The sequence below is a fragment of the Pleurodeles waltl genome, chromosome 6 (assembly GCF_031143425.1).
Source record: "Pleurodeles waltl isolate 20211129_DDA chromosome 6, aPleWal1.hap1.20221129, whole genome shotgun sequence".
NCBI classification, from domain to species: Eukaryota; Metazoa; Chordata; class Amphibia; order Caudata; family Salamandridae; genus Pleurodeles; species Pleurodeles waltl.
Genome location: NC_090445.1, coordinates 577051621 through 577076591, shown reverse-complemented (window position 1 = coordinate 577076591; position 24971 = coordinate 577051621). Strand labels below are relative to the sequence as shown.

Below are 24971 nucleotides of genomic sequence, written 5' to 3'. Positions count from 1 at the left end.
TGAAGGACACTTGCAATCCTGATGTCCCTGTAGGACCTGTTCTCTGAGTGTGAGGGACTCTTGTAATCCTGATGGCATTGTAAGAGCTGTTCTCTGACTGTGGAAGACGCTTGCAATCCTGATGTCCCCTTGGGACATGTTCTCTGAGTGTGAGGGACGCTTGAAATCCTGATATCTCCGTGGGAAGTGTTCTCTGAGTGTGAGCGATGTTTGCAATCCTGATGGCCCTGGGGGACCTGTTATTTGAGTCTGAGTGTGAGAGACGCTTGCAATTCCTGTTGTCCCAGTGGACCGGTTCTCTGAGTGTGAGGAACGCTTGAAATCCTGATATCTCTGTGGGACCTGTTCATTGGGTGTGAGAGACGCTTGCAATACTGAAGGCCCTGGGGGACCTTTCATTTGAGTCTGAGAGACACTTGCAATCCTGATGTCCCCGTACGACCTGTTCTCTGAGTGTGAGAGACGCTTGCAATCCTGATGTCTCCATGGGACCTGTTCTCTGAGTGTGAGGGTTGCTTGCAATCCCGATGTCACCGTGGGGCCTGTTTTTTGCGTGTGAGGGACACTTGCAATCCTGATGTCCCGTGGGACATGTTCTGTGAGTGTGAGGGATGCTTGCAATCCTGATGTTCACATAGGACGTGTCTTCTGAGTGTGAGGGAAGGTTGCACTCTTGATGCCCCTGCAGTCCTTAGGCTCTGTTTGTGTGTGAGAAGCTTGCACTGCTGCTGCCTGCATCGTACCTGTCTGTGAAGAAAGCCTGCACTGCTAAGGCCACGTGGTGCACGTTTAGAGTGCGCAAGGGATACTGACGTGATCATGTATTTGCTGTGTGTATGTGTACAGCGATGGAAAGTTTGATTTGTTGCTGTCTCTGCTTCATTTTTTGTGAGGGAAGCTTGCACTGCTCGTGCCCAGGTGTACTTTGTCTGTGTTGTGTAGGAGCATGTACAGCTGCTGCCTGCACCTGATTCAAGGCGAGCCTGCACAGCTCTTCACACTGCACCTCCCCTGCCCGCCCCACCTACTAATCGTTTAGGCTTTTGTGTGAACGGACTTTGCTCGTCGAGATTCGCTCATTTACAACGCAAGTGTCGCATGGGTAGCAGCACAACAAAGCAAACTTAACCAACTCAAATAACAGCCACAGGACAGGTGGCAGCAGCGTGCACACACGCACGGTCCTTTTGCAGTGTGTAACTTAAATACTTGCTACGTATACGTTTGCCGTGTATTATTGAAGTTTGTATAATCTTTAACGCATACAAAAAACATAAACACTTGGCACTGTCGGTGCTGTTCTGTCACACCTCGACGCCTGCCCACATACTCCTCCACCGCCATACACCGTTTATCCGTCCCGGCCGTCCCACGGTTTAGTTAATTCTCTTTAAACCAATTAGGATTAGCGGTGGCCCACAGTGCCCCTTGCGTTCGTGCTCTTCGGGAATAGTGTGTGGGTCGCATACTGAGCTGGTGGGCGGCAGCCCGAGGGAGGCCTGGTTCGTACACCTCTGAGGCATGAATATTTCATTGAGCCTTGGGTTACGGAACCCGATCCCCGGAGCCTGGGCCCCGCTCCATGGAGACGACGCCCCCGGGAACGCACACCTCTGTGGTTTGGTCTAGCAGTGGGTTCTTAGGACCGGGTAGGGCGGGGTAGACCTCCAAATGTGCGCCATAGAAGTGCATCTGCCTCGGTGACAGTGACATACAGCACCCTGAAGTGAATCGGTCCCGGAGTCCCCTTGAAGCGCGCCACGGAAGGCAGGCACCATGGTGAAGATGCTGCCGGCCCAAGAGGCCGCCAAGATCTACCACACCAACTACGTGCGGAACGCCCGCGCCATCGGGGTGCTCTGGGCCGTCTTCACTATCTGCTTCACCATCATCATGGTGGTGATCTTCATCCAGCCCTACTGGATCGGGGACAGCATCAACACCCCGCAGGCCGGTTACTTCGGCCTCTTCAGCTACTGCATCGGCAACGCGCTCACCTCCGAGCTCATCTGCAAGGGCAGCGCCCTGGACTTCGCCAGCATCCCCTCCGGGGCCTTCAAGACGGCCATGTTCTTCGTGGGCATCTCCATGTTCCTGATCGTCGGCTCCATGCTGTGCTTTGGCCTCTTCTTCTTCTGTAACTCTGCCACTGTGTACAAGGTGTGCGCCTGGATGCAGCTGGCGGCCGGTGAGCTGGGGAGCGGGGGCGCAGAGGTGGTTGTACCCCAGGGCACAGCACCCGTAGTAGGTACAGTGCCAGGAGTTAGAGTGCCTTTACTTCATGCAGAGATACTTCTAAGGTAAAACAAGGTACACGATAAGGGACTTCTTTTAATTTCCCCATGCAGTGATCACAGCAAGTGAAGAGAACGGGGCCCTTGTAGCCCCACAGAGGTACACTGATGGGGTGCCTGGCTGTCTGGGTGCCCTTTATTACACGCGCTAATACAGAGATCTACAAAGCTAGAGATGTCACGGTGTGCTTATATCGCAGAGTGGAGTGATACAGTGAGAAACGTCATTTTAAATTGACACTCGCGTACTGGAAACTGTTTCTTGCCGTGCGCTCTCTTGCACTCTTCGCCAGCTGTCTGTCCAGCCAGTTCCAGCCTTGTTGTAGGGTCTCCTAAAGGTCCTGCTAGTTTCCATTCACTCGATCACAGTGTATTTTTTGTGTTCCAGGCTCCATTCCATGCTCAGCATCACCTTTTCCATTCACTCAAGCCCTTGTGGGCCACTGTGTTTTCTACAGTTTGTAACCCCGCCTTAGCCGGTTCCCTAATGTTTTTTGCTCAGTTTACTGTTTGTTTCATGCTATCTTACTCAAACTCTGCCATGTTTTATGAACTCATTTCCCGTCTCAGTTTTCTTCGGTGTCTTCTCTCCCAGGGTCTGGTCTGCTCCATGTTCGCTAGTCTCGATCTGCCCTATGCTCTCGATCCCATAGTCCATGTTGTTTGATGCCTTTCTACCTCCAACCTCATGTCTGCTCCATGCAGTGTTTACCAGGGCCCTGCGTGTTCCACACTTTTCACTAGGCCCCTATCTGTACCATCCACTCCACTCGTCCAGACTATGACCCTCATTATGATACTGGTGGTAAAAACCGCCTACTGCCGTGGAGACAGCTGCCAAAAGACCATCGCCGCGGCTACCAGCCGTCCGCCGTAATATGACCACATCCAGATGTCTGCCAGAAGGATGGCGGAAATCCGGTTGTGGCCATGCCTGCGGATGATGGTAAGATGGCATTTCTGCCACCAGCAGCGCCACACCAGTAGACTGCCGCCAGCTGTATTATGGCCCATAATACGGCCTGGCGGTGTTCTGCTGGTGGCAGCAGTGCCCCGTCCCATCACCTGCCGGAGGACCCCCTGAACAGGTAAATGGGTGTTCTGACAGGGGAGGGGACGGGGCTGTGGCTGTGTTGTGTGTGTGGGGGTGTGTGTGTGAATGTGCGTGCATGTATGCAGGTGTGTGTTGCGTGTTGTATGCATGTGTGCTGGTATGGAGGTGCGAGTGCGTGTAAGTTGTGTTCTGTGAATGCATGTCTGCGTGTATGTATGAAAGTATGTGTGTGTGTGAATGGATGTATGCATGCATGGGGGAATGGGTGTGTGTATGCCTGTGTGTGTGAAGGGGGCGTGAATGTAGGGGGGGATTTGGAGAGTAAGGGGGTGGGAGAGTATCTGAAGAGGTGGGTGGGGAAGACCTCTATCAGTGTTTTGAAGGGATTCCCTGTCACTGATAGTGCCTACTGCCATGGTTTTTGTGGGGGTAAGGAAGCCACGGAAACCATGGCGGTAGGCGGGGTCATAATCCCACATGGGGGACAGTGACGGCCGCTGGGCTGGAGATTGATATCTCCAGCCCAGCGGCTGTTACCACTGTGGCGATCGGTGTGGTACATTGGTGGTTTGGCTTCAGCCAAACCGCCAATGTCATAATATGGTGTAAATTACCGCCAGCCTGTTGGCAGTACTTTCCACCATATTACCGTTGACCGCCAGGGTTGTAATGAGGGCCTATGTGTGTTCAAGGCACTCTTCTTCATGCCTGTTGTCTAAATCCACTTTTACCCAGGCTCATCTATTACATGCACTCTTTTATTGACCGCACAGTGTGTCAAACAATCCTTCTTGGGCTCTCCATCATTTCATACACTTTACTCATGCCCATCTCTGTTCCATGTATTCTACTGCAAAACCCTGTCTACTGCATGTGTTCCTTTCCAGATGCCTCTCTGTTCTACGCATTCTTCTTCAGACCCCTCTCTATTAAACACATTCTTCTCCTGGTGCCTCTCTGATCCATGCTATAAGAAATTGGGTTATTGGATGAGGGGGGTGGATGCCCAATCAGGCAGCACCCACAATCCTTGCCTGAGTGAACCACAAAAGTCACTAAATTAACCTGTGATTAACCTTCTGGTAGTTTGGCATAAAAGAAGTCAGGATTAATTTACAGGCACTGTGTAAACTATGTATGCAACATGCAAACACTAATAGAGTGAAAGCACAACTGAAGGACATTCTCAAACCAATTTAAACAAATAGGGTACATTTAATTAAGTAAAATGAAAGCAGAATGACAAAAATCCAATCATTAGAACCAGAGATATGCAGTTTCAAATTTTCAGTTAAGTATAGCGCCTAAAAGCACAAAGCACCTTTAGCGGTCACTTGGTAGTGCTAAACCAGGGGAAAGTCACAAGTTCAGGCCGACCACGATGGAGAGTGGGCTGGATACAGTAGCCAGGTTAGTCCCGCTGAAAAAGTTACCTTGTCAAAGTTCAGCACAGAGAGTCCAGTTCATGCTGGAGGAGCCGCAAAGAGCAGGGACAGCATCACAGATGATCGTCACTGTTGTGCGAATTGCAGGCTGGGCGGCATGGGCTGTTATTGCTATAGCTCAAAGAGCGGGTTGGGCGTTGTGGACGGTTGTTGCTAGAGCATTGATTGGGCAGTCGTTGCTGGCAACACTGTCTTGGTGCGAACGGGCCCTTATGCATCCACAGAGCCTAAAACCAGGATTTTTCCTTATCTTGAAGATGAGTGCACTCTGATGCCAGCCAAGGGTCAAGACCTGGAGAGGCACGTCTTAGGAATTGAGGTCTCAGTCTAGCAAAGGCCAACAGGACTCTGACAGGTCCAGTTGCAGGTTCAGGTAGGTCCAGTTGCAGCAGGTCCGCTAGATCTTGTTGTGTCCCTGTACCTGGACACAGCTCTGCCCCAGCAAACCTGCCTACTCCCAGTTCCCTTTGTCTCACTGTGTGGCAAGACTACACAAACCCCAACAGCAGAGCCAGACACAGTCATATGACCCAGGATACTGGCAGCAGGAACAAATGGTTAGGACAAGAAATCTTAAACTTTTGAGAAGTGGCATTTTCAGAATTATGACTTAAAATCTGACTTTAAATTACAATTATGTTGAGTGTAAACATGACATCCCTACCTGCTTCCAGTCCAAAATGATCACTTAATAAATGTAATAAGGTAACCTGGTGTTAGTCAATGGAAGAGGTAGGCCTTGCAGGAGTGAAAAAACAACTTGAGGTGTTTTCCACTACCAGAACATGTAAAACATAAACTTACGTGTCCTACTTTTTAAGTACAATGCACACTGCCCTATGAGCCTTTAGGGTCTACTTTAAGGGTGACATATATGTATTGAAAAGGCATGTTTAGGTCTGGCAAAAGGTTTATTTTGCCAGGTTGAAATGGCAGTTTAAAACTGCACTACAGACTGTTATGGCAGGCCTTAAACATGTTTTAAAGTGCTGCTTCAGTGAGTGGCACAATGAGTGATGCTGCCCATTTTAGCATTTAATTTACAGGCCATAGGTACACGTAATACAATTTACTAAGGACTTACAAGTAAATTAAATGTGGCAATTAGGTGTAGGACAATGTTGCCCTGTTTGAAGGAGAGAGCACAAGCATTTTAGCGCTGTATAGCAGTGCTAAAGTGAACAGAGCCCTAAAAGCCAACAAAAACTGATTCAGCAAATGAAGAGAGTGAAGGCAAAACTTTTGGGGTGACCCTGCAGAGAGGGCCAGGTCCAACACATGCATTCTTCTTCGTGCTCATCTTTCTTTTATGCCTTCTTCTCCAGACACCTCTCTGGTCTATGCATTCTTCTCTAGGCCTTTCTCTATTAGATGCAATCTTCTTCAGATGCCTCTGTGTTCGATGCATTCTTCTTCAGACTCCACTCTTACATGCATGCTTCTCCAGATCACCTTCTGTTCCATGCATTCTTCTCCAGATCACTGTCTGCTGTATGCATTCTTCTCCAGACTTCTCTCTGTTACATGCCTTCTTCTCCAGACCTCTGTCTGTTCCATGTATTCTTAGCCAGGCCTCTCTCTCTTCCATGCATTCTTCTCCGGAGCCGCCTGTGTTACATGCACTTTTCCTAGGTCCTGATTTGGAGGAAACACTTTTTCCTTGGGTATTCTCTGCTCCACGGTCTGGATGTTTAACAGGCCCATTTGCTTTTCTTTCTAGTCCAGGCCCTCCGTCCCAGGAGCCTTACTGTTCCAGTCTCTTAAGACTCGGTTTGTTTGATGCATTCTCACAAGACCCTGCATGTAACATAGACCATTACTCTCCCCCTGTGTGTTCTAGGCCCCACGTTGGTAAGCACTGTCTTCCTAAGGCATCCCCCAGTTTTGGGCAATCCTCACTTGCTCTCTTCCAGTGAAAACTTCCACAAGACCCTGCCTTTTCCATGCTCACTTGAGCATGTCCCTGCCTGTCTCATGCCATCTCTTCCAAAGGCTACTTTCTGCTGTATACTCTTTATCCCAGGTTAATTTGTATTCCCTGCACTTAGGCACATGTCCAGTCTCTACTGTGCCCTTTGCCACAGGTTCCTGTTAGTCCAGTACATTCACTGTTCTATCCATTTCTACCCTGTGCTACTGTCAGCTCCACGCACTCTTCCGCAAGCCCCTCTCTTTTTTGTGCCCTCAGCTCCCTTCAGCCCCATTTACTCTTCCATATTCTCCTGTTTTACTATGCCCCTTGCTCCTAAGGCCCAGGCACTCCTTCTCAGGCTCCTGTCAGCCCCTTGCACTCTACCACAGGCCCCTGTCTTTTCTGTGCCTTTTGCTTCTGACAGACCGAGGCATTCCTTCCCAGGCTCCTGTGGGACCCATGCACTCTTCCACAGGCCCCCGTCTTTTCCGTGCCCTTTGCTCCTGACAGACACAGGCACTCCCTCCAAGGCTCGTGTCAGACCCAGGCACTCAGCCAAAGGCGCTTGTCTTTTTCGCCACAGATTTCTGTCAGATCCCCGCACTCTTCCACAATCCTCTTTCTGATCCGTGCAGTCCGCAGTTCCTGATGGTGGTTGGAGCGCCCCCCTGTGTTGGACAATAACCATATTGCATTGTTTCAGAGGTGTGCGAAAGTTTGTTCGTTGGGCCTTGGATGTAAACTGCTACTTTGTCCCGCGAAACTGATTAACCTTTGGTTACCTCAGTTTACAAATACAGAAAAAGAGTATTTACAGAGTGGATCGTCGTTGACAAGCAAAACAAAATGTGAATGTTGTGCACATATTTAGCGGGGAAGCCCGAAGTCAGAAGTATCACGCGTAACGATAAGCTGGTCTGTGTCAAGCATTGACTAGCGCCGAGAGTGAGCGAGCGCGCGCGAGAGGCTTCGCAGCACTCAGAGAGAGGTGTGGATGCCACTATTGTCATTAGCTCCGCCCCAGCTGGGAATGGAAAAATACTGACATAGATGGACAGAGTAATGAAAGAAAGTGACAAGAACGGTGGGGAGAGCAGTAGGGGATAAACACCCGAAACTAAAAGTTAGAGCCGTGTAGAGAGTGTCAGAAAGAGAGAGAGAAGAAATAGTGACCAGAGGAAATGAATGTACTAAAGAATAAGAGAGCGACGGAGGAATAAAATAAACAGAAGAGCATGACAGGTACGAGAGGAGAGTGCCAGAGACAGTGACAGGGAGTAATGGGGGAGATGGACAGGGCAGTTCTGGAAGAAAAAAAGTGAGTGAGAGATGGTAACACGGCTAGAGTAAAAGGAAGATGATTGTTCATATCATTAACTTTTCGATTAGAAACATTTTACCTAAGAATGTTGACGTTGCCTTTGAGACTTGTGAGCGAGGTGGGCAACAGAGGATACAGAGCAGCAGCAGGTAGGTCTGGATAAATTGAGCTACTGAATGGATACGAACGACAAAACACACACCTGCAGGCTGAATTACATTTAGGCACGAAATATACGTATTAGAGTGAATAGTGTTTTCTCAAGTCCTTCTAGTGTCAAAGGATGACCTTTCAATCCAGGTTTTGAACTCTTGGGTGTGTGGAGCTGTGCGAATGCTTGGTGGTGGGAAATTCCGGTGGATTTGGGCCAGGGAGGTGGAGGGACTTGGATTTGTAGATAGCACAGCGGGGTCCGGGAGTAATTAGAAGCTAATCTCTGTTTCCAGGTAGGTGCATTATGACTCGCAATGAGAGGTAATCAGGTCCCATGTCATTTATTGCCTTGAAAACAAGTGTCAGAAGGTTCTATAAAGCTCGTTATGGCGGAGATAGCTAGCTAGCCCAGTGACATTGTGATGAGATGGGACTGTGCCTATGTCAACTGAACAAATTCTGATGGTGAAGTTTAGGACCTTGTTGTAGGAAGCTGTCCTGGTGTGTATCTAAGGTACATACACCTTATACCATATCCAGGTATCCCCTACTAGTGTTGTGCAGGTAGAGTCTAGAAGCCAGGCTCTCTAGAGGTAGCTGTGGATGAGCAGTCAAGGCTTATCTAGAAGGCTTATCTAGGAGACATGCAAGGGTCATGGAATACCACGGAAGAAAACTCTCAGTGTTACAAAAATAAAGGTACTTTATTTTAGTGACACAATACCAAAAAGTACTAGAGAGGCAACCCTTTAAATATATACACTAGTTATCAGCAATAGGCATTGAAAGTGATAGAAAACAGTGCAAATGCAAGTAGACAATAGTGACCCTAGGAGGAGTCCAAACCATGTACTAAAAAAATGGAATGCAAAAACAGGACCCACACCTATGTAAGTAGACTGTGTAGACCGAAGCTGTGGGTACAAGGAAACCACAAAGGTAAGTACCACAGTGCCCCCTAGCGACCATAAGGAAAGGAGTAAATTACTAGATTTTCCTCCAAACCACCCAAACGAAAGGAAAACAAGAAAATGCAACACCCAGACAAGACCGCAAGAAACCAGCGGTGGATTCCTGAAGAAGACGACCTGTGGAAGATGGGGACCTGGTCCAGAACTCACAGAAGAGTCCAGGAGGAGTAGGAGTTACTACCACCCAGCTGTGGATGCAGGAGTTGGTTGATGGTGATGTGAAGAAAGTCAGCACTGCAGCCCTGAAATCGGTGAAGCGTTCATGAGGGATGCAGACAATGTTTTATGCTGGAAGAAGAATTGCAGTCAGTGTTGGTGCATGAATTCCACTAACAAGCCTTGGCAAAGAAAGTTATCGCTGCTGGCAGAAAGTGGAGCTGCCAAGGACTAGCGAGGCCCAGGAGGACTCAACCCAGGAGGGGAAGTCAGAGGGGACCCTCAGCGACACAAAGTGCCCACAGGAGCAGAGGGAGCACTGGCAGGAGTCCCACAGGATAGGGGCACAGGAGTTGCGCAAGAGCCCATGCTGCACAGCTGGAGAAGGGTCCCACGCCACAGGAGAACCATGTAGAGGGTTGTGCATCGCAGGACGGAGTGCTGGGGGCTGGAGCTACACAAAGCCTGAAGATCCCTTGGAGGAGATGCAAACAAGTATTGGCAGCAGTAAGAGATGCAGTACACGGGGGTACTATCCTGCGTGGGAAGGCAAGGGCTTACCTCCACCAAAGTTGGACAGCTGGCAGAGAGAACCAACAGGACTACTGCAGACCACCATCCGTGATGCAGGATCCACGCAGCTCAGAATAAAAATGAGATCCACGCAGCTGGTCGTCGTTGCAGTAGGTGCCTGCAGATGCAGGGGAGTGACTCCTTCACTCCAAGGGAGATTCCTTCTTCCTTCTCATGCAGACTGAAGACTTGCCACCCTCAGAGGATGCACAGCCTAGGAAATGTTTTAGAAGTGCTGTGGAAACAATGTTGCAAGAAGAGTCTTCCTCGTGGATGCAGATTGTCGGTTCCTGGAGGGTCCATTCGCGGTTCCAGTGGCTAGAAGTTGAAGTAAGGTTGCAGAGGTGTCCTGCTGGAATCTTGCAAACTGAAACTGAGGGCCCACCCAAGAGAGAGACCCTAAATAGCCCTGAAAGGGGGATTGGTCACCTAGCCAGTTGACCACTGTAAGGAAATGGCTCCCTGTTGCAATTACCCCCCACGTTTTGCCTGATACTGATGCTGACTTGACTGAGAAGTGTGCTGGGACCCTGCTAACCAGGCCCCAGCACCAGTGTTCTTTCACCTAAAATGTACCATTGTCTCCACAATTGGCACAACCCTGGTACCAAGGGCCCTGATGCCAGGGAAGGTCTCTAAGGGCTGCAGCATGTCTTATGCCACTCTAGGGACCCCTCACTCAGCACAGACACACTGCTTGCCAGCTTGTGTGTGCTGGTGGGGAGAAAATGACTAAGTCGACATGGCACTCCCCTCAGGGTGCCATGCCAACCTCACACTGCCTGTGGCATAGGTAAGTCACCCCTCTAGCAGGCCTTACAGCCCTAAGGCAGGGTGCACTATACCACAGGTGAGGGCATAGGTGCATGAGCACTGTGCCCTTACAGTGTCTAAGCAAAACCTTAGACATTGTAAGTGCAGGGTAGCCATAAGAGTATATGGTCTGGGAGTCTGTCAAAAACGAACTCCACAGCTCCATAATGGCTACACTGAATACTGGGAAGTTTGGTATCAAACTTCTCAGAATGATAAACCCACACTGATGCCAGTGTTGGATTTATTAAAAAATGCACACAGAGGGCATCTTAGAGATGCCCCCTGTATTTTACCCAATTGTTCAGTGCAGGACTGAATGGTCTGTGCCAGCCTGCTGCTGAGAGACGAGTTTCTGACCCCATGTGGTGAGGGCCTTTGTGCTCTCTGAGGACAGAAACAAAAGCCTGCTCTGGGTGGAGGTGCTTCACACCTCCCCCCTGCAGGAACTATAACACCTAGCAGTGAGCCCCAAAGGCTCAGGCTTTGTGTTACAATGCCCCAGGGCACTTCAGCTAGTGGAGATGCCCGCCCCCTGGACACAGCCCACACTTTTGGCGGCAACTCCAGGGGAGATAATGAGAAAAACAAGGAGGAGTCACCCACCAGTCAGGACAGCCCCTAAGGTGTCCTGAGCTGAGGTGACCCCTGCCTTTAGAAATCCTCCATCTTGATTTTGGAGGATTTCCCCAATAGGAATAGGGATGTGCCCCCCTCCCCTCAGGGAGGAGGCACAAAGAGGATGTAGCCACCCTCAAGGACAGTAGCCATTGGCTACTGCCCTCCCAGACCTAAACACACCCCTAAATTCAGTATTTAGGGGCTCCCCAGAACCTAGGAAACTAGATTCCTGCAACCTGAAGACGAAGAAGGACTGCTGACCTGAAAGCCCTGCAGAGAAGACGGAGACACCAACTGCTTTGGCCCCAGCCCTACCGGCCTGTCTCTCCACTTCAAGAAAAACTGCAACAGCGACGCGTTCCACAGGGTCCAGCGACCTCTGAAGCCTCAGAGGACTACCCTGCATCTAAAAGGACCAAAAACTCCCGAGGACAGTGTGAGAAAGTAGCCTCTTTCTAGCCTTGTTACCCCCACTTTTGGCCTGTTTTGTGAGTGTATGCCAGGGTGTTTTCACTGTCTTACTGGGATCCTGCTAGCCAGGGCCCAGTGCTCATAGTGAAAACCCTATGTTTTCAGTATGTTTGTTATGTGTCACTGGGACCCTGCTAGTCAGGACCCCAGTGCTCATAAGTTTGTGGCCTATATGTGTGTGTTCCCTCTGTAGTGCCTAACTGTCTCACTGAGGCTCTGCTAACCAGAACCTCAGTGGTTATGCTCTCTCATTTCTTTCCAAATTGTCACTAACAGGCTACTGACCATTTTTACCAATTTACATTGGCTTACTGGAACACCCTTATAATTCCCTAGTATATGGTACTGAGGTACCCAGGGTATTGGGGTTCCAGGAGATCCCTATGGGCTGCAGCATTTCTTTTGCCACCCATAGGGAGATCTGACAATTCTTACACAGGCCTGCCACTGCAGCCTGAGTGAAATAACGTCCACGTTATTTCACAGCCATTTTACACTGCACTTAAGTAACTTATAAGTCACCTATATGTCTAACCTTTACCTGGTAAAGGTTAGGTGCAAAGTTACTTAGTGTGAGGGCACCCTGGCACTAGCCAAGGTGCCCCCACATTGTTCAGAGCCAATTCCCTGAACTTTGTGAGTGCGGGGACACCATTATACGCGTGCACTACATATAGGTCACTACCTATATGTAGCTTCACAATGGTAACTCCGAATATGGCCATGTAACATGTCTATGATCATGGAATTGCCCCCTCTATGCCATCCTGGCATAGTTGGCACAATCCCATGATCCCAGTGGTCTGTAGCACAGACCCTGGTACTGCCAAACTGCCCTTCCTGGGGTTTCACTGCAGCTGCTGCTGCTGCCAACCCCTCAGACAGGCATCTGCCCTCCTGGGGTCCAGCCAGGCCTGGCCCAAGATGGCAGAACAAAGAACTTCCTCTGAGAGAGGGTGTGACACCCTCTCCCTTTGGAAAATGGTGTGAAGGCAGGGGAGGAGTAGCCTCCCCCAGCCTCTGGAAATGCTTTGTTGGGCACAGAGGTGCCCAATTCTGCATAAGCCAGTCTACACCGGTTCAGGGGACCCCTTAGCCCTGCTCTGGCGCGAAACTGGACAAAGGAAAGGGGAGTGACCACTCCCCTGACCTGCACCTCCCCAGGGAGGTGTCCAGAGCTCCTCCAGTGTGCTCCAGACCTCTGCCATCTTGGAAACAGAGGTGCTGCTGGCACACTGGACTGCTCTGAGTGGCCAGTGCCACCAGGTGACGTCAGAGACTCCTTGTGATAGGCTCCTTCAGGTGTTGCTAGCCTATCCTCTCTCCTAGGTAGCCAAACCCTCTTTTCTGGCTATTTAGGGTCTCTGTCTCTGGGGAAACTTTAGATAACGAATGCAAGAGCTCATCCGAGTTCCTCTGCATCTCTCTCTTCACCTTCTGCCAAGGAATCGACTGCTGACCGCGCTGGAAGCCTGCAAACCTGCAACATAGTAGCAAAGACGACTACTGCAACTCTGTAACGCTGATCCTGCCGCCTTCTCGACTGTTTTCCTGCTTATGCATGCTGTGGGGGTAGTCTGCCTCCTCTCTGCACCAGAAGCTCCGAAGAAATCTCCCGTGGGTCGACGGAATCTTCCCCCTGCAACCGCAGGCACCAAAAAGCTGCATTACCGGTCCCTTGGGTCTCCTCTCAGCACGACGAGCGAGGTGCCTCGAATCCAGCGACTCTGTCCAAGTGACCCCCACAGTCCAGTGACTCTTCAGTCCAAGTTTGGTGGAGGTAAGTCCTTGCCTCACCTCGCTGGGCTGCATTGCTGGGAACCGCGACTTTTGCAGCTACTCCGGCCCCTGTGCACTTCCGGTGGAAATCCTTTGTGCACAGCCAAGCCTGGGTCCACGGCACTCTAACCTGCATTGCACGACTTTCTAAGTTGGTCTCCGGCGACGTGGGACTTCTTTGTGCGACTTCGGGTGAGCACCGTTTCATGCATCTTCGTAGTGCCTGTTTCTGGCACTTCTCCGGGTGCTACCTGCTTTAGAGAGGGCTCCTTGTCTTGCTCGACGTCCCCTCTCTCTGCTGGTCCAATTTGCGACCTCCTGGTCCCTCCTGGGCCTCAGCAGCATCCAAAAACGCTAACTGCATGATTTGCAGCTAGCAAGGCTTGTTGGCGTTCTTTCGGCGGGAAAACACTTCTGCACGACTCTCCACGGCGAGAGGAATCCGTCCACCAAAGGGGAAGTCTCTAGCCCTTTTCGTTCCTGCAGAAACCTCAGCTTCTTCTGTCCGGTAGAAGCTTCTTTGCACCCGCAGCTGGCATTTCCTGGGCATTTGCCCATCTCCGACTTGCTTGTGACTTTTGGACTTGGTCCCCTTGTTCCACAGGTACCCGAGATTGGAAATCCACAGTTGTTGCATTGTTGGTTTGTGTCTTTCCTGCATTATTCCTCTAACACGACTTCTTTGTCCTTAGGGGAACTTTAGTGCACTTTGCACTCACTTTTCAGGGTCTTGGGGAGGGTTATTTTTCTAACTCTCACTATTTTCTAATAGTCCCAGTGACCCTCTACAAGGTCACATAGGTTTGGGGTCCATTCGTGGTTCGCATTCCACTTTTGGAGTATATGGTTTGTGTTGCCCCTATCCCTATGTTTCCCCATTGCATCCTATTGTAACTATACATTGTTTGCACTGTTTTCTAAGACTATACTGCATATTTTTGCTATTGTGTATATATATCTTGTGTATATTTCCTATCCTCTCACTGAGGGTACACTCTAAGATACTTTGGCATATTGTCATAAAAATAAAGTACCTTTATTTTTAGTATAACTGTGTATTGTGTTTTCTTATGATATTGTGCATATGACACTAGGTGGTACTGTAGTAGCTTCACACGTCTCCTAGTTCAGCCTGAGCTGCTCTGCTAAGCTACCATTATCTATCAGCCTAAGCTGCTAGACACCCTATACACTAATAAGGGATAACTGGGCCTGGTGCAAGGTGCAAGTACCCCTTGGTACTCACTACAAGCCAGTCCAGCCTCCTACATTGGTTGTGCAGCGGTGGGATAAGTGCTTTGAGACTACTTACCACTCTTGTCATTGTACTTTTCATAAGAGAAAAATATACAAAACAAGGTCAGTGTATATACACATAGCCAAAAAGTTTTGCATTTCCTCTTTTCACTCTTTTCTAAGTGCTGAAAAGTACTTCTAACTTTCTAAAAAGTTCAAAAAAGTTTTAAAAGTTTTTTTTCTCTGTCTTTCTAAAAGCTCTGACAAACTTTTTATCTTTTACTATCACTTTAACTCTCTCTAAAAATGTCTGGCACAGGCCAAAATGTGGATCTGTCCAAACTTGCATATGATCACCTTAGCTGGAAAGGAGCAAGGAGTCTCTGCATAGAGAGAGGTTTGAGTGTAGGGAAGAATCCTTCCTTAGAACTGTTAATTAACATGCTTAGAGTACAGGATAAGGCCATAAGTGCCCAATCTGTTGAAAAAGTAGCTAATGGTTCTCAATCTGATCCAGGGACTCCCCCAGGAAAAGATTCAGGAAAGAAACTTCCTAGCCTGCCCATTACTAGACAGTCTAGCATAGTTGGTAATGATGATGAGCCACACCATATAAATAGTGTTGTCTCACATCATAGCAAAAGCATTTATTCTCACCATACTGGTAGTGATGTTTCTGTTAGCCAAGCTGTTAGGGTGCCCTCTGTAAGGGACAGGTCTCCTTCTGTTCATTCCCATCATACCTCTGTATCTAGAAATGTCCCTCCCACCCACCCTGATGACAGATTGTTAGAAAGGAAGCTCAATAGATTGAGAGTGGAACAAACCAGACTGAAGCTTAAAAAGCAACAGCTGGATTTGGATAGACAGTCTTTAGAATTAGAGAAGGAAAGACAGAAGTTGGGTTTAGAAACCCATGGTGGCAGCAGCAGTATTCCCCATAGTCATCCTGCAAAAGAGCATGATTCCAGGAATCTGCACAAGATAGTTCCCCCTTATAAGGAGGGGGATGACATTAACAAGTGGTTTGCTGCACTTGAGAGGGCCTGTGTTGTACAGGATGTCCCTCAAAGGCAGTGGGCTGCTATCCTATGGCTATCATTTAGTGGAAAAGGTAGGGATAGGCTCCTTACTGTGAAAGAAAGTGATGGCAATAATTTTACAGTTCTTAAGAATGCACTCCTGGATGGTTATGGCTTAACCACTGAACAATACAGGATAAAGTTCAGAGAGACCAAAAAGGAGTCTTCACAAGACTGGGTTGATTTCATTGACCATTCAGTGAAGGCCTTGGAGGGGTGGTTACATGGCAGTAAAGTTACTGATTATGAAAGCCTGTATAACACAATCCTGAGAGAGCATATACTTAATAATTGTGTGTCTGATTTGTTGCACCAGTACCTGGTAGACTCTGATCTGACCTCTCCCCAAGAATTGGGAAAGAAGGCAGACAAATGGGTCAGAACAAGGGTGAACAGAAAAGTTCATACAGGGGATGACAAAGATGGCAATAAGAAGAAAGATGGTGAAAAATCTCAAGATAAGCATGGGGATAAGGGTAAAACCAAAGATCCCACTTCAAATCTTAAACACTCTTCAGAGGGTGGAGATAAAACTAATTCTTCCTCTTCTTCTCAACCTGCACACATTAAAAAGCCTTGGTGCTTTGTGTGTAAAAACAGAGGCCATAGGCCAGGGGATAAGTCCTGTCCAGGTAAACCCCCTGAGCCTACCACCACTAATACATCAAGCTCTAGTGCCCCTAGCAGTAGTGGTACTAGTGGTGGGACTGCTGGCAACAGTCAAGTTAAGGGTGTAGTTGGGTTCACTTTTGGGTCCATAGTAGAAACTGGGGTAGTCAGTCCCTAGACAGTTTCTGTCACACCTAGTGGCATTGGCCTTGCCACACTGGCTGCTTGTCCCCTTACAATGGATAAGTACAGGCAGACAGTTTCAATAAATGGTGTTGAGGCCTTGGCCTACAGGGACACAGGTGCCAGTATCACTTTGGTGACTGAAAACCTAGTGCACCCTGATCAACACATCATTGGACAACAGTATAAGATTATTGATGTCCATAACTCCACTAAGTTTCTTCCCTTAGCTATAATTCAGTTTAGTTGGGGTGGAGTTACTGGCCCTAAGCAGGTGGTGGTATCACCTAGCTTACCTGTAGACTGTCTCTTAGGTAATGACCTAGAGGCCTCAGGTTGGGCTGATGTAGAGTTTTATGCCCATGCAGCCATGCTGGGCATCCCTGAGGAATTGTTCCCTCTGATTTCTACTGAAATGAAAAAGCAAAGGAGAGAAGGCCTGAAAACTCAGGATCCCTCTCCATCAACAGGTAAAAAGGGTATCACAGTATCCCCTAACCACCCTACCATTCAGGATACCATTCCTGTGGTAGGAGAAACCTCTCCTGGGGTGGCACCTGTTCCAAGGGAATCATCAGTTGGCAAAACTGTACTCCCTGAGGTGGAAGTACCTCTCTGTGGGATAACTAACATTGGTGAGAAAAAGAGCACCATTTTAGTTAACATGGAGCATCCCTCCAACCTTCCCAGAGAAACTTTAGTGCAGAAACCCTGCACTGCCTCACAACACTTAGGACAGCATCCCTGCCCTAGTGTGGAGCTCATAGGACAGCATCCCTGCCCTGCTCCAACTCAAGAGAAACAGCATCCCTGTTCTCTCTTCCAGCCATATGGACAAAGTTTTTGCCCAGCCATGGCTTTTCTGAGACAGCATCCCTGTCTGGCATTTCCATCACTACAAATAGGTTCAGTGGATAATTCCCACTGCTCTAAACTAAAACATATTGATAGAAACTCTGAAAATACATCTTCACATTGTTGCTTAGCTAAAAAAACTTCAAACAGGGTGGTTTACATCCCCACAGGGAAGTAACCATATAGTGGATGATAAAGGGAGTAACCAGTCTATTGCAGAGCTACTCTCTACTTATCACCACTTAGACAATAAAGTCTCAACTGGCCAAGGTTAGCCTTATTGTCCTTTGTTTGGGGGGGGGGGGGGGGGGGTTGTGTGAGAAAGTAGCCTCTTTCTAGCCTTGTTACCCCCACTTTTGGCCTGTTTTGTGAGTGTATGCCAGGGTGTTTTCACTGTCTCACTGGGATCCTGCTAGCCAGGGCCCAGTGCTCATAGTGAAAACCCTATGTTTTCAGTATGTTTGTTATGTGTCACTGGGACCCTGCTAGTCAGGACCCCAGTGCTCATAAGTTTGTGGCCTATATGTGTGTGTTCCCTGTGTAGTGCCTAACTGTCTCACTGAGGCTCTGCTAACCAGAACCTCAGTGGTTATGCTCTCTCATTTCTTTCCAAATTGTCACTAACAGGCTACTGACCATTTTTACCAATTTACATTGGCTTACTGGAACACCCTTATAATTCCCTAGTATATGGTACTGAGGTACCCAGGGTATTGGGGTTACAGGAGATCCCTATGGGCTGCAGCATTTCTTTTGCCACCCATAGGGAGCTCTGACAATTCTTACACAGGCCTGCCACTGCAGCCTGAGTGAAATAACGTCCACGTTATTTCACAGCCATTTTACACTGCACTTAAGTAACTTATAAGTCACCTATATGTCTAACCTTTACCTGGTAAAGGTTAGGTGCAAAGTTACTTAGTGTGAGGGCACCCTGGCACTAGCCAAGGTGCCCCCTCATTGTTCAGAGCCAATTCCCTGAACTTTGTGAGTGCGGGGACACCATTACACGCGTGCACTACATATAGGTCACTACCTATATGTAGCTTCACAATGGTAACTCCGAATATGGCCATGTAACATGTCTATGATCATGGAATTGCCCCCTCTATGCCATCCTGGCATAGTTGGCACAATCCCATGATCCCAGTGGTCTGTAGCACAGACCCTGGTACTGCCAAACTGCCCTTCCTGGGGTTTCACTGCAGCTGCTGCTGCTGCCAACCCCTCAGACAGTCATCTGCCCTCCTGGGGTCCAGCCAGGCCTGGCCCAGGATGGCAGAACAAAGAACTTCCTCTGAGAGAGGGTGTGACACCCTCTCCCTTTGGAAAATGGTGTGAAGGCAGGGGAGGAGTAGCCTCCCCCAGCCTCTGGAAATGCTTTGTTGGGCACAGAGGTGCCCAATTCTGCATAAGCCAGTCTACACCGGTTCAGGGGACCCCTTAGCCCTGCTCTGGCGCGAAACTGGACAAAGGAAAGGGGAGTGACCACTCCCCTGACCTGCACCTCCCCTGGGAGGTGTCCAGAGCTCCTCCAGTGTGCTCCAGACCTCTGCCATCTTGGAAACAGAGGTGCTGCTGGCACACTGGACTGCTCTGAGTGGCCAGTGCCACCAGGTGACGTCAGAGACTCCTTGTGATAGGCTCCTTCAGGTGTTGCTAGCCTATCCTCTCTCCTAGGTAGCCAAACCCTCTTTTCTGGCTATTTAGGGTCTCTGTCTCTGGGGAAACTTTAGATAACGAATGCAAGAGCTCATCCGAGTTCCTCTGCATCTCTCTCTTCACCTTCTGCCAAGGAATCGACTGCTGACCGCGCTGGAAGCCTGCAAACCTGCAACATAGTAGCAAAGACGACTACTGCAACTCTGTAACGCTGATCCAGCCGCCTTCTCGACTGTTTTCCTGCTTGTGCATGCTGTGGGGGTAGTCTGCCTCCTCTCTGCACCAGAAGCTCCAAAGAAATCTCCCGTGGGTCGACGGAATCTTCCCCCTGCAACCGCAGGCACCAAAAAGCTGCATTACCGGTCCCTTGGGTCTCCTCTCAGCACGACGAGCGAGGTCCCTCGAATCCAGCGACTCTGTCCAAGTGACCCCCACAGTCCAGTGACTCTTCAGTCCAAGTTTGGTGGAGGTAAGTCCTTGCCTCACCTCGCTGGGCTGCATTGCTGGGAACCGCGACTTTTGCAGCTACTCCAGCCCCTGTGCACTTCCGGCGGAAATCCTTTGTGCACAGCCAAGCCTGGGTCCACGGCACTCTAACCTGCATTGCACGACTTTCTAAGTTGGTCTCCGGCGACGTGGGACTCCTTTGTGCGACTTCGGGTGAGCACTGTTTCACGCATCCTCGTAGTGCCTGTTTCTGGCACTTCTCCGGGTGCTACCTGCTTCAGAGAGGGCTCCTTGTCTTGCTCGATGTCCCCTCTCTCTGCTGGTCCAATTTGCGACCTCCTGGTCCCTCCTGGGCCTCAGCAGCATCCAAAAACGCTAACTGCATGATTTGCAGCTAGCAAGGCTTGTTGGCGTTCTTTCGGCGGGAAAACACTTCTGCACGACTCTCCACGGCGAGAGGAATCCGTCCACCAAAGGGGAAGTCTCTAGCCCTTTTCGTTCCTGCAGAAACCTCAGCTTCTTCTGTCCAGTAGAAGCTTCTTTGCACCCGCAGCTGGCATTTCCTGGGCATTTGCCCATCTCCGACTTGCTTGTGACTTTTGGACTTGGTCCCCTTGTTCCACAGGTACCCGAGATTGGAAATCCACAGTTGTTGCATTGTTGGTTTGTGTCTTTCCTGCATTATTCCTCTAACACGACTTCTTTGTCCTTAGGGGAACTTTAGTGCACTTTGCACTCACTTTTCAGGGTCTTGGGGAGGGTTATTTTTCTAACTCTCACTATTTTCTAATAGTCCCAGTGACCCTCTACAAGGTCACATAGGTTTGGGGTCCATTCGTGGTTCGCATTCCACTTTTGGAGTATATGGTTTGTGTTGCCCCTATCCCTATGTTTCCCCATTGCATCCTATTGTAACTATACATTGTTTGCACTGTTTTCTAAGACTATACTGCATATTTTTGCTATTGTGTATATATATCTTGTGTATATTTCCTATCCTCTCACTGAGGGTACACTCTAAGATACTTTGGCATATTGTCATAAAAATAAAGTACCTTTATTTTTAGTATAACTGTGTATTGTGTTTTCTTATGATATTGTGCATATGACACTAGGTGGTACTGTAGTAGCTTCACACGTCTCCTAGTTCAGCCTGAGCTGCTCTGCTAAGCTACCATTATCTATCAGCCTAAGCTGCTAGACACCCTATACACTAATAAGGGATAACTGGGCCTGGTGCAAGGTGCAAGTACCCCTTGGTACTCACTACAAGCCAGTCCAGCCTCCTACAGACAGCGGCTCTGCTTCAAAGAAGAAACAACTTTGCAATAAAGAACCAACTTTTAAAGGACTGCACGTTTCCCGCCGGAAGCGTGAGGCTTTCCACTCTGCACCTGACGCCCTCGGCTCGACCTGCAGAGAAACAACACTACAGAGAGGACTCCCCGGTGACTGCGACCCTGTGAGTTGCCAGAGTTGACCCCCTGAGCCCCCCCCAGCGACGCCTGCAGAGGGAATCCAGAGGCTCCCCCTGACCGCGACTGCCTGCTTCTCAGAACCCGGCGCCTGTTAAAGACACTGCACCCGCAGCCCCCAGGACCTGAAGGATCCGACCTCCAGTGCAGGAGCGACCCCCAGGTGGCCCTCTCCCTTGCCCAGGTGGTGGCTACCCTGAGGAGCTCCCCCCCCTTGCCTGCCTGCTTCGCTGAAGAGACCCCCGGGTCTCCCATTGAACTCCATTGGAAACCCGATGCCTGTTTGCACTCTGCACCCGGCCGCTCCGTGCTGCTGAGGATGTACTTTTTGTGCTGACTTGTGTCCCCCCCCCGGTGCCCTACAAAACCCCCCTGGTCTGCCCTCGGAAGTCGTGGGTACTTACCTGCTGGCCGATTGGAACAGGGGCACCCCCTTCTCCATTGAAGCCTATGTGTTTTGGGCACCACTTTGACCTCTGCACCTGACCGGCCCTGAGCTGCTGGTGTGGTAACTTTGGGGTTGCCCTGAACCCCCAACGGTGGGCTACCTTGGACCCAACTTTGAACCCTGTAGGTGGTTTACTTACCTGCAGAACTAACAAATACTTACCTCCCCCAGGAACTGTTGAAATTTGCAGTGTCTAGTTTTAAAATAGCTTATTGCCATTTTTGCCACAACTGTACATGCTATTTTGCTGATTCAAAGTTCCTATGATACCTAAGTGAAGTACCTTTCATTTGAAGTATTGATTGTAAATCTTGAACCTGTGGTTCTTAAAATAAACTAAGAAAATATATTTTTCTATACAAAAACCTATTGGCCTGGAATTGTCTTTGAGTGTGTGTTCCTCATTTATTGCCTGTGTGTGTACAACAAATGCTTAACAGTACCCTCTGATAAGCCTACTGCTCGACCACACTACCACAAAATAGAGCATTAGAATTATCTCTTTTTGCCACTATTTTACCTCTAAGGGGAACCCTTGGGCTCTGTGCATGCTATTTCTTACTTTGAAATAGTACATACAGAGCCAACTTCCTACATTGGTGGCAGCCGTGGGATACAAGACTTTGCATTTGCTGGACTACTCAGCCAATACCTGATCACATGACTAAATTCCAAAAATTGTCATTAGAAACTGATTTCTGAAATTTTAGCTATTTTTCTAATTTTTTAAAATTCCTGCTAGGGCCTTGTGTTAGTCCCTGTTAGCATTTCTTTTAGAGTTTAAAAGTTTTGTAAAAGTGGAATTAAGTTCTAGAGATAGTTTTAGATTCTTAAAAAGTATTCCAACTTTTAGAAACATAATGTCCGCTACAGAAGAGATAGTGATGGAACTCAACCTCACCCCTTACCTGCATCTTAGGATGTCAGAGTTAAGGTCTCTCTGCAAAATAAAAAAGATAAAGACTGGTTCAAACCCTACCAAAGTACAGCTCCAGGAGCTTTTGGCAGAGTTTGCTAAAAACAACCCCTCTGATGATATCTTCTCAGAGGGGGAAGCTAGTGATGTGGAGGATTTCCCACCTCCAGTCCTAGATAGGGAGCCCAGGGTTTCTCAAACCCTGTCTCCACAAGTGATAGAGATGTTGCTTCTCTCACAGGAGAGTCCAACAGCTCTGCAAGCATTGAGGGCAGCCTCAATGAAGATGACCTCCTGTTAGCCAGGATGGCCAAAAGATTGGCTTTGGAGAGACAGCTCCTAGCCATAGAAAGGGAAAGATAAGAGATGGGCTTAGGTCCCATCAATGGTGGCAGCAACATAAATAGGGTCAGAGAGAATACTGACATCCTAAAAATCCCCAAAGGGATTGTAACACAATATGAAGATGGCGATGATATCACCAAGTGGTTCACAGCTTTTGAGAGGGCTTGTGCAACCAGAAAAATATACAGATCTCACTGGGGAGCTCTCCTTTGGGAAATGTTCACTGGAAAGTGTAGGGATAGACTCCTCACACTCTCTGGTAAAGATGTAGAATCTTATGACCTCATAAAGGCTACCCTGATTGAGGGCTTTGGATTCTCCACTGAGGAGTACAGGATTAGGTTCAGGGGGGCTCAAAAATCCTCAAGCCAGACCTGGGTTGATTTTGTAGACTACTCAGTGAAAACACTGGATGGTTGGGTAACTGGAAATTAAGTGCATGACTATGTTGGGCTTTATAATTTGTTTATGAAAGAACACATTTTAAGTAACTGCTTCAATGAAAAGTTACATCAGTATCTGGTAGACCTAGGTCCAATTTCTCCCCAAGAATTGGGAAAGAAGGCAGACCACTGGGTCAAGGCTAGGGTAACCAAAACTTCCACTGGGGGTGACCAAAAGAAAGGGGTTACAAAGCCTCCCCACGAGAAAGTGGGTGACACTAGAAACAAAGAAAAAGAGTCCTCTGTAGGCCCCCAAAAACCAGGCGAGGTGGGTGGGCCCCAAGACACAACCCAAAACAAAGGTGGGTACCAGGGTAAGAACTGGGATGCCACTAAGGCATGGTGCCAAAACTGTAGACAGACAGGGCACCACACCAAGGACACTTCTTGTCCCAAAAACAAACCCCCTAGCAAAATCCCAGGGGTGACCAGTGTAGCCATTGGGGATGACTCCTCAGATGAGGAGGTCTTCAAAGCATTCAACTGGAAAAAGGGCCCAACAGGTGAGTTGGAGATTCCAGAGGGAAGTAGACACTTCCACCACCTACTGGTGAATGGAATCCCAGCCACTGCCCTGAGAGACACTTGTGCCAGTCACACTATTGTGCATGACAGGCTGGTGTTCTCAAACCAGTGCATCACAGGTGAGACTGCCAGAGTAAGAGTTAACCCAGACAGGGTCACTGATAGGCCTGTGGCTTTTGTGCCCATAGAAGTGGGTGGGACTTTTGGCTGGAGAATGGTGGTAGTCATTACAGACCTCCCCCTTGATTGTCTCTTTGGAAATGACTACCCAGAGGTTAGTCAGAGCCCAAGAGAGGAACTGGTCCAGTGCCAGTCCTCTCCCAAGGATTCTGGAGGTGCTACCCCTGCAGTAACTGCAAGTAGGCCCCAAAAGAAAAAGAAAGGAAAACAGAGTAGGAAAGGTGGACAACCTTTAGCCAAAGTTCCAGCAAGCCAAGGAGATTCTGCTCCAGTAGGGTAGAACTCCAAAAATTGCACTGGTAAAGTCCAACCTGACCCACAAGAAGTCCTGGCTAGTCAGGAAACAGTTAAACCTGAGTGGGTGGCTCCTCAATTAACAGAAGAAAGAGTGGAAGAAGGGTTTTTACTACAAGATGTAGTAAACCCCCACTCTTACACAGCAGACAGGCACCCTGAACCCAAAGAAGCCTGTAACGTAGCTCCTTCCCTTGCAGGTGAAGAGCTAAAGGTGTGTTTCTGGGCACTGACAGCTGTCAGTGGCCTCTGCTGGGTGTTAGCCTTTATGGCTGTACTATCCTTGGCATGGTGGTCTGACCCCCTGCCAAATAGCAAGTTAGCCCCCCTGACCCTGTTGGTCATGGTGGGGTTACTCCAGCTCTGGGTAACCTCTTTGGATAAGCTAGGGATTACCCTGGCTAAAATAAGATTAGCAGAGGTGGATACCTCTAACCCCAAAATAGAGAGAATGGGTGAAGAAATTAAAAGCACAGACAAGAGGCAATTCAGGTTAGGTCCTATCACTGTGGAAGTGGGTCATTTCCCCAGAGGGAATGACCTTAACAGGAGAATGTAAGGCAGAGTAGGCCCTGCAACAAACCTGCCTATTTCCTCTACTCTTCCTCGCCTGACAGACTAGGAAGACTCTCCCAGCGTTGTTGAGTCTCCTGGCCTGTGGGCTGAGGCGGCTTGTGTAAGGAAATGGCTCCCTGTTGCAATTACACC

The 24971-nt window shown here is 48.9% G+C and overlaps 1 protein-coding gene across 1 annotated transcript in view; it reads left to right on the top strand.

Annotated features, from left to right (window-relative positions):
* Positions 1-1474: 1474 nt before the first annotated feature.
* LHFPL5 (LHFPL tetraspan subfamily member 5) overlaps positions 1475-24971 on the top strand; it is a 65727-nt gene continuing 42230 nt past the window's right edge. The window contains exon 1 of the mRNA XM_069238762.1: positions 1475-2188. Within this exon, the coding sequence (XP_069094863.1) occupies positions 1777-2188 (412 nt within the window). The 5' untranslated portion in view covers positions 1475-1776. The remainder of the gene's footprint in view (positions 2189-24971) is intronic.